This window comes from Amblyomma maculatum, chromosome 7 (assembly GCF_055883805.1).
Source record: "Amblyomma maculatum isolate TAMU_Amacu chromosome 7, ASM5588380v1, whole genome shotgun sequence".
Classification (NCBI taxonomy): domain Eukaryota; kingdom Metazoa; phylum Arthropoda; class Arachnida; order Ixodida; family Ixodidae; genus Amblyomma; species Amblyomma maculatum.
The window spans coordinates 60,158,403-60,168,272 of record NC_139350.1 but is presented as its reverse complement, the minus strand read 5'-3'; the positions used below and the strand labels follow the sequence as shown (position 1 = coordinate 60,168,272).

The 9,870-nt window shown below is 43.7% G+C and overlaps 1 protein-coding gene across 1 annotated transcript; it reads left to right on the top strand.

The window, feature by feature from the left end:
- Window positions 1–270: 270 nt before the first annotated feature.
- Window positions 271–6,064, top strand: LOC146183526 (uncharacterized). The gene is made up of 2 exons (XM_084609124.1): window positions 271–709; window positions 1,307–6,064. The coding sequence occupies exons 1-2, from the start codon at window positions 589–591 to the stop codon at window positions 1,513–1,515; spliced, it is 330 nt and encodes a 109-aa protein (XP_084465250.1). The 5' UTR covers window positions 271–588; the 3' UTR covers window positions 1,516–6,064.
- Window positions 6,065–9,870: the final 3,806 nt, after the last annotated feature.

The window sequence follows — 9,870 nt, the reverse complement described above, 5'->3', positions numbered from 1 at the left end:
ACACGGCGCGAACAAGCCTCCCGCTTGCTTGTACCACTGCGCGCCAAAATTGAAAAGGAAAAAAAAAAAAAAAAAAAAAGCACCTGGTCCTGCGGGTGCGGAGGCGGCGATAAAAAAAAGCGTCTGGGTACGAGAGTACACGCAAGCAAAAAACAAAAATAAGCAATTTATTACGTCACATCCGCCAGACTACAAACAGATCCTCCTCATCTACCTTCTTTCTTCTCGCGCATGCGCAGCTTACCAAGATCGCGCGGTGGCGACCGGCAGGTATGGAGGGAGGTACGCTCACATTATAGCTTACATGGAGGAAAGAAAGAACTTGTACGCTTATGAGTGGTCTTCGTGCCGTCCGTCGTCTGCAAGTAGTGATCGAGGATTTGCTGCAGCACAGCGATGCTGTCAAATTGTCCTGAAAGATAGCTCGTCAGTACAGTCAGATCAGTCATCTGATGAGGAGCGTAGTGTGGCGGCTTTGCAAGCTCCGAGGCGAGAATTGCCCTGCGCTCGGAATGTTGAACTGTTGAGCTACTGGTGTTTCGGGTGTGATCGCAAGTGGTGAACGCCTCTGACGTTGGATGGCACGAAATGTATTCGTTCGGCCGAGAGACAAGCTCCCGGAATGTGTCGGGCTTCTCGATGGGTGTCGACCAGCAAGGCAACGCAGTCAGTCTGCTGGAAATGGTGCAGCACGTCGAGCATCACAGAGGTAAGTGCAATAGGAAAACCTGTAAAGGTGACTGTTCATACAGCGTCATTCGCATTCAAGTTGTACGCAGGCGGGAAATGACTGAAGATTAAAGGAATACTCACAGGACGCATGCGGCGAATCCGATATTTTTAATCAGCATTTTGCGTTGCTTTTAGCTGCATATTTCTACGACGCATTATAATTTTCTTCAACTTCTCTACACTGCACGAACTTAAAAAAAAAAAAAAAAAAAAACAAAAAAAAAAACAAAAAAAAAAAAAAACTGAGTGTGCTTGTAGTTGTCAAGATTTCTTGGTTAATGGTTTCGACGACCGAAAAAGGAAAAACAAGTGAAATCGCCTGATATAAGTCGTTCCAATTGCAAAAAAAAAGAAAGAAAAAGTTAGCCGTCACAATACAATTTCCGCCACCAAGCCGTCTTTACCTGTTACGGAAATGGTTCACTTAGGTTTAGGTTTTGCACTGACCATTTCTTGCATTCATAGATTACACTTTACCGCAGCATAGCTTGCAGCTTTGATGATTTTGAATGTTCCTGTGCCATGTGTGTTTGATATTTTATTTGCATATAATTTAGGCACTAAACATTTGCAGGTGATCGTGTGGACCTTGTGCAGCCGTTGCAGCACTTCCGATCCGAGTCATCATGTGGTCGAGAAGTCCTGGGGCCATATTCAACATCATTAACCTCTCTGCTAGGCTTGTATAATCTGGGAGGCCACGCCTTGTCCCTGGACGGCCACATCAGATGTGAAGTGCTATGCAGATGGACAGCTCTTTTTGAAGATCGTTACAGCTTGTAGTGTGTGCAGATCACATGACATTGACGCCACCTGCAAATGGTAATCGCAGCAGGAACATCAACAAGTACAAGGAAGAGGACGTGCAACATTTATATTAACTCGGACAGGAACAACTTGATCACCTGCACTTGAGATTTTCACTCGCTGTCATAATTTTGATATATGCCACAAGTGATCACTGTGCACATTCTTACTGCTTCATGTTCGATAGCATACTGCTGAAAAGCCGTCCAAGTCTTAATTTTTTCTGTGGTTTTGAGATATAACCATCTCTTTGGTGTACATTTTGTTGATAGCATGTGCAAGAACCAAGTTCAGCTTTGGGGTGGCGCAGTGGTTACGGCGCTCGACTATTGTTCCCAAAGACGCGGGATCGAATCCCGGCCTCGGCGGCCGCTTTTCGCTGGAGGCGAAAAGCAAGGCGCCCGTGTGCTGTGCGATGTTAGAACCCCAGGTGGTCGAAATTTCCGGAGCCCTCCACTACGGCGTCTCTCATAGCCTGAGTCGCTTTGGGACATTAAACGCCACAAACCAAACCTTTCCTTGGTGCTATATTTTTTTGTCTACCATCTGTAGACATACTGAGTGTATTCTTCTACAAGTGCTGTGGCCCTTGCTGAGAGCTGTTATTCTTTGTTGTATACTTTGCTTTTTTGTGTTCTGCTTAAACTCAGTGTGTATTTTTTAAGTGCTTCATGTCAATGAAACACAGGAAGGTACAAAAACGTTCTCCTTCTACTTCCAGAAGTGCCATTCTGAGTAGGACGTGCGTGCACCAATAGTTCACAATTCACTTTGGTGTTTGTGGCAAGCAGGCAGTCTGCGATGTACTACTTCAGTGAGAATATTTGACATACGTGCACCCTGGTGGATGTGTCTGCAGTCGTTTACCATAGCAGAGTCCATTTCGTTACACCTATCTTGTGTGCTACTAGGGTGAAACGTGAGGTGCCCACTGTGTTTTTCCACAAACTGCAGAGTGAAGCGAGCTGTGCTTCTTTGTATTTGGTTGCCTTTATGCTTGTTTTCTATTGCTTTCTTCATATGCTGAATGTAGATGAACAGCAATCAACTAGTTTTCCCAAGGATAATTTGTGCATCTATTTGGTGGTCATTGTCTTTCATTGTTGTATGCACGGAAAATGAGGCCCACGCCAACTTGTCAACCCAATTTGGCAATTTTAGATTCCACTTTTGCAAAATTTGCCAGTTTCATTTTGCACTGCAATTACTGATGCTTTGTAGTAATGTTAATCAAGATCCCAGATAACCTGTTTAACCTCTGCATCATTTGTGTGGCTCGGCTATCAATGAACATTTTTGTATTCTTCAGTTTTTTCACAAAGGCAACTATTGACTTCTCTGTTTTGTAACTAGGTGATATTGATGTGCATGTGCACCCACTGGCAAAAGTTCTTGAAGGTGGCTTCGCAGGGGAAAGAATGCATTCATTTGTGTACGAGATAAATTGCTTGACATTTCATGTTTCACTATATAACCCATAGTCACAATAATGATGCACAAGCGTAGGAATGAAATGAAAACTTTTTGATAAGATTGTCCTTCATAAATTTTTGACTGCAGCTCTACAAAATGCTTTGCTCCTTTTGTGCATTGCTACATATCTTGTTCCATAAAATATCTCCCTCCATGATAGCGTTGTGTGTAGACCTTCCATACCCCTATTATGAGGCTGCTATCTGGGCCAGTTGCTTCCTGACACATTCTTGCTGCTTCCACATGCCCTCCGGCACTCACATATGTTAAAAGAGGGTTGGTAAAGCTCACATATTCATGCTCTAAGCCACTGGAGCATGGCTTCATCACTCAAGATTTTTATCGAATGATTGCAGCTGTGTATAACTGCTTCATTATTTCTTTTCTGTTAGTTGCTTTTGTAGCCTTATCTTCATTGTTCTTTGTGAGCTTTAAATTGAGAATTTTAAGGAAGGGGCATAAATTTTATGCCAATCACTTTCATTTCATTCATGTAGAAGCACTTTCAAGGAAACTTGTGTTTCATCATCACTTTTCAACATTTTGTACCATTGTGCTAGTACTGAGTTGTATAACTTTTTGCTCTCATAAGTGACAGCTGCACTAGTTTCACTTACACCTATCCTATTGTCACATGTGTTTTCTACATTATCTAGTACCCCTATGCTTTCCTATTATATCAGCTTCAGCAATCCTCTCTGCATTTAACCCTCAGAATGTGTTCCATATTTTGCACGTCTGCTATGCGTACAGCCTAAATTGAACACCACAATATATTCTTAAGATTGCATTCAAAAGGTAACTTCCTGAAGGTACAATCCTATTGAACACAGTAGACGTCATACTATCCATAAGTGAGCCATTCTTTTTCATGATGTATTGAAGAATTTGTGAACAAAGCGATTTCATTTTATCTTGACCACATTCATCTGTTGTTTCTGTGGTACAGCCTCTGCCACAGCTGCATCTATAACTTGGCTGTTGGCACTGTGGTCAAATGTCTTGCGAGCCAGCAGAGCCTAATGTAGCGTAGATGTTCAGCTATTGGCTTCTTGCTTTCTTTTTTTTGATGCAGCAACGTTAAAGCCTCTTTTCTGCACAAAACGCGACGTTGTGAGTGGAAAATCTTGGGCACATTTCAGACAGGTGACATGGCCGAGTACTCAATGTGATGTCTCTGGCTTCACCTTTGAGATGAATGTGTGAGGTGATAAACGTTGCAGGATCTTTGGGTAATAAGACAGGCAACCCTTAGGCCATGGAAACGCATCCGTACAGCTTGGTTAGAGTGGGCTTTATAGGTATCTAGACAAGTGGTCTTCCACATAATTGGATAACTTACAGGTATACGCTACTGATATGTATCATAGAATAAATACTAGGTGTTAGCAGTAGCAAAGTTGATTCACACGAATGAGAGTCTGCAGACAGGAGCCATAAAAGCTGTTGTGTCATAGCGGTAAATGCTGAGCTTGCGTGTCCCCACAATTGTTTTTAGAGCATGAAGTTTTCAAGTGCTGTGCTGGTTTGCCTGATAGCCGTCACATTGAGTGACTTGCTGAAATAATGCTTAAGGCTTGTCTTCCTGAGACAAACATTTCTGCTTTTTGGTAGACTGCATAAAGGGAGCATTCTAGGTGTGGCAGGCATTTATGCACAGGTAAAATCATTCTTACACACACTATAACTACCTTTGCCCTGTCCATAACAGAATCAGGGAATACTTGCTCTGTCGCAGGTGCCGACTACCATTTAAATGACGAGTTCCATATTTATTTATTTATTTGCAAGTACTGTTAGCCCTTCCGGGCTGTTACAGGGTGGGCAATGTACATTCAAGCAGCACAACAAATTTCCAACTCTTTCTCAAAAGTTTCTAGAGAACAAGTTTTTTCAAATACGCTTCAGTCAAGGTTGTTCCATTCAATGATTGTTTTAGGCAGAAACGAAAATTTAAATACATCAACTCTTGGCACATAGACATCACTTTGATACTGGTAATACTGCGGAACGCATAGCATCCCTTGACTGTAGTTGCAGCCTAGTGGTTTGAGCATTTGGGTACCAATCCTCAGTGGTGTCGGGTACTCTTTGGTAAAACAGTGGGTGCTTGCTTTGCTGGTGCTGGGGTTATCTTGGGCCAAACACTTGGAGAATGGGTTTTTGACCCTATCTTGTGTTCCCTTGCTTTGTATAACTAATTTCTCTTATTTGGTCTCCAAGGCCGTGCCACCTTTCAGATATGGCGATGAGCTGTACAAGTACAATACTGTAATTACTTGAATGTGTGACAGCCTTTCATTTTTTAGGCTGTGTATCGTAGAGTGTGGAGTGCTGTAAATAAATTTTGTATTGTTTTGTATATTGTAATTTTCAGTTTTCTTATAAGCAAGGCTTGATGTCAGGTGTATGTAAAAAAAATGCCAAAAAGTACCGAAAGCAAATAATACACCAATTGTTAGTCAACGACGAGCTGTTTAAAGCTACAGGGAATGTATTGCGTGAGTAGCAGGTCTCTTAAAGTGTGCATGTTTTGCCAAAATAAAGGACAGAAGCTATACTGCAACCTGTTGGAAAAACCATGCATACAAGACACACTAGCTGCAAATCATACGCTCATTTAAACAAGCCATCACGTTTAGTTTTCCAATGATATGCAATCAGAATATCGAAAAAGTAAATTCCATGCTTTATTCCCATATTTATGCCCGTATTCAGGTGAGGTTCATTTGAGCATGTTTTTGAGTCAGAGTGTAGAGAGTGGATGTTAGACAGTTGCACGTTGGACATTATGCATTGCTGGAAGAGCACACAGGGGATGGCAAAGCCAATACAAATCATACAGTATTATCACCTGGCAATAAAAAATCCAGAACACCACCCGATTGCGTTGCTGTCTCTCCTAAAAATAATGTACTGCAGGCCACATCAGCCTTGCAATTCATGTTTCTTTTTGTCTAATATTGTCCCTGTGCATACTTCTGTTTTCCTTTTTTGTTGCTGTTACTTTTTACTTACGGTGTCCTTAAAGTCACGCTTGTTTTCCCCTTTGGCTCCCTTGATTCACTCAGAGACAGGTTCGGGCTTTGTGTAGCATGTGCACTGGTTAATGTGTGCATGAATGCTACATTCAATGACAATTGCTTCAAGAAAATGGTTTCCATACTGCATCTAGCTCATTGTAATTAGGCATCATATATCATATTCGCTCTTCATGTCTGTTCCTTCACTTCCTGAGCGTCAAATAAAAAAAGTGAAGGCATTTCTCTAGCTGACCTCTTCACCCTTCTCTCCTCTGAAGAATCTTGCTGCACTGAAAGAAAGTGCCAGATGCTATTGCAAGTGCAAAACTGGTAAACAGTAGCAAAGGAACTAGGCTGTACCTGACAAATTTTGTTTCACTTGTGACATTGTGGTGTGATGTGTACCTGCATCAGACGAGCAGTGTTGCTACTTTTATAAAATGTTTTTATGCAACATGCTCAGAAACCGAGGAGAATAATACCGACAGATTTTTTATTTTATTTTAACGAGATAATTAATACATCTGCCACAACACAGTGACACTCTGCATGCGATGAAATGTGCATACAACGTGCTATGTACGTCTAATTCAGGGCACATTAAATGCCATCAGCGTGAAAGCTAACCTGTTGCTGCCAGTGGGCATCTGCATGGTTACACTTTTTATTGCATTTTCATTGCTGCCAGAAAATCTTATCTGCTTATTTTTGCGGCTGCGTGAAAACGTCCCCGGCGCGATGGCTCAATAAAAAGTGTAACCATGCAGACGCCGGCTCTCTGACCCGCAGTATGTGCGTAGCCCAGTCACGACGATCGCATTTCGATGGAATTAACACGCCAGCGTGTTAATTCCATCCTAAAGGTGGTCCGATGTCAGCGCAGGCTAAGATCGCCAGATATATGGCCTAATCGAGCTCTCCACTATGCGTGTTTTCACTACGCCGCTTCACCGGGCCGATATCCGCACGCTACGCCACTGAAGCCGACACGTAGCCGTAACAGACTTAACATGATGGAAACGGTGGGCTGCCGCAGGCAGTTTCCAACGGCAGTGATACCTTGAGAAGGCCAGCGTTGTTGTCGAACAGGTGTGTCTCTTCTCTAGTGGCAACTGCAACCCGAAAATCTGCTGGGCGCTTCCAATTCTCAGTATTCGTAAACAACTTCTTTATACCCACTAGCTGAGAAGTGAATGTGCAAAGCTCGATCCTGATACTCGCCGATTTCTTTGCGCGACTAAGTCCATAAATGAAACTTACGCACAGCTAACCACATGCACGCATCTCAAGTAAGGCATCGCTCACACTTGACGACCGGCTGTTCGCGGGGTTTGCGTCGAGTACCGCCGTTCGCTCAGCCTAGCTGCTGCTGGACGTCCGACAGCGTGTGTACTATGATTCACTGTGGTCGCAACGACCGTAACTAATAGTACAGTACAGCCGCAATGTATACGTAGGTATCTCACTATCTCCTCAGCCTTACCCTGCAGCGTAAACACGGTTCGCACCGACCCTTCAGCTTCTCGGCATCGCAGCGTTGGCATTTTTGTAATCGGCGCCAAGTAGCAGACGACGGCGTTAATTTTTTGTAACTTTTTTCCCTGTTTTCTAAATTTCGTCATCAATTTCTGTGTACACGCGTTTCAGCACCGCCCCAATTTACACGTCACGGGTACGTCACAACATGGCCGAAAAGGCGAATGTCGAGGATCGGGTCCCAATACATGTGTTACGCGCAGGCGCGGTTTTGCATTCGTAGCCTTTTTTTTTTTTTTTTTTTTTTTTGTTGGTTTGAAGCACCTTCAAGACCATTAAAATTCGCGGAAGTTGCCTGCAAGCGGCTGCTCCCTTGGCTGCTCCGCTGGCGCCATAGAGCTAATACAAGGTCAATGTACAACTGGTCGCGCAACTCGGAAGAAAACGCGTGCAGCTGCCTACTGCCAGCGGCATCAACTCGATGATGAGGGCTCCTGCGAACTGTGAGGCAAATTACTAACGCACAGAAAATAAGATCCGCCAGAACTCCAAAGAACTAGAAAGTAAACATAATATTCGCGCTCAGGAATGAATGCAGTTTTTGTTTCTTGCGTAAGAAAAAACGTGTCACGTTTTTAATAATATTTTAACTTGTTTCTAACGGCCTCTCTCGGCCACTTATTATCCGCTGCGTAGTTGCCCAAAGCTCAGATAAGCTTTTTTTCATCCGCGTAATGGGTGTGTCGTCGACCCCGGTTCAACGTTCATCGTTGCGTGCTGCGTACAGAGTGGGTTGTCTGTAACAAACAGTCAGTATTTCATTCTGCTGGTTTTGGTAGAGCTTTACTGCAAGGCGAAGACTGTCTGTGCTCGATGAGAAACTGATTGCCGCTTCATGTGCGCATTTCCGGACGATGGGACAATGCTGCGTCACAGCTCGGCGGCTCGGCTCGGCCTCCCAGGCACGTCGCAAGAGTGGTGGCTTGTTTTACGGATACACGTCTGCATGAGCGGCGTATCGCTGCATGTTTTAATTGAGCGGTGAAGGTGAGATTTTATTGCCCCCAAGAAGCGTGTCGCATTGCTCAAAGCCTTCCGTTCCGCTCCCCTTGCTGCGTGTTTTGCTTACTGCGTCGTATTACCGCACCAACGTTCGCTGAACGTGCTTTAGCTGTTATTACAGTGATGTTCCTATTGTCAATGGGATCTTTCTCATGAACATGTTAAATGCTTAAGTTGTAAATTTGTAACCTCACATTGACTCCTTTCAGTGGCAAATGAAGCGCGAGTAAAATATGGGAATCATGAACAGGGCGAGATTTATTGGAGCGAAGCTATATCATAGATATTTTCTTTTCTCAGACGCATTAACTTCTAAATACTAGCAATCCCAATTTGAATTGCTTACCTAAGCTCTTACAGGTTGGCGTTCTAGCGCTAGCGTTAGTTATTCCGTTCGTTAGTTTTTGTTGTTCTTTGACGCTGATATGTATACTTTGTTTGTTAGCAAGATCTTTTACCCTTTATAATCTCACCGCGTCTCGTTTGGAGACCTACGCTCAGGTCATTTTGTTATCACGAGGATTTCATGAAGACCGTGACGAATGAGCGGTGGTTGCTCTCCTACACTTAGATTTCATTGTCGTGAAGCGTCTATGTAAGTAATCGTGAATTAATAAAGCCTGGCTTTCTGTGCAGCGCAGCTTCACTCATTTATGCCCTTAGTGAAAAGCCTCAAGCCATGTGGTTCTATCCATGTGCTTGCCGAATTCACTTGAAGGCCCTTGTTCACAAACGTGCCCGAAGAAATAAGCCCCAGAATGCGTTTACATGACGCGCGACGAAAGACTAGGCTAACGACGACGGAGGCAGAACGATGCTATGATAAGGTGGTTAAAGATGCCGTAACATTTCAGTTAACGTAAAACTTGACAGTAGAAATCCATGTCAAGTAAAGTTGGCTGAACAGTTACGGTGTCCATTTTTCTGCCTTATCCGAGCATCGTTCTGCCTCCGTCGTTGTTGGCCTTGTTTTTCGTTCATAAGTAAAAAGACAATCAAATTCCCCGCCAAAAGTACGTCACCTGTGACGTCACAAGCAACGTCACGTGTTTGTTGTGCCTCACAGTTCGCAGGGGGCGCTGGGAAACTAAAGCCTCGCTCAGAGTCGACACGCAGGCTTCTATGGGAGTTACGCTACCATTTGTTCTTCTACCATGGCTAATACAAAAACAAAAACTCTAGAGGGAAAGCTGCCCATTCAGCCAATGCATTCGAGCGGTGACATGACCTTGCGGTACAGTGTACAGTCGTACAGTGTTCTAGAAGGCTTAGTAGTGGCAAAAGCGGCGTCCTCCCG

Coding starts and splice junctions, on each gene's coding strand:
- LOC146183526 (XM_084609124.1), top strand. CDS start 589: ATGTATTCGTTCGGCCGAGAGACAAGCTCCCGGAATGTGTCGGGCTTC. Junction 710..1,306: donor GCACGTCGAGCATCACAGAG/GTAAGTGCAATA, acceptor AAACATTTGCAG/GTGATCGTGTGGACCTTGTG.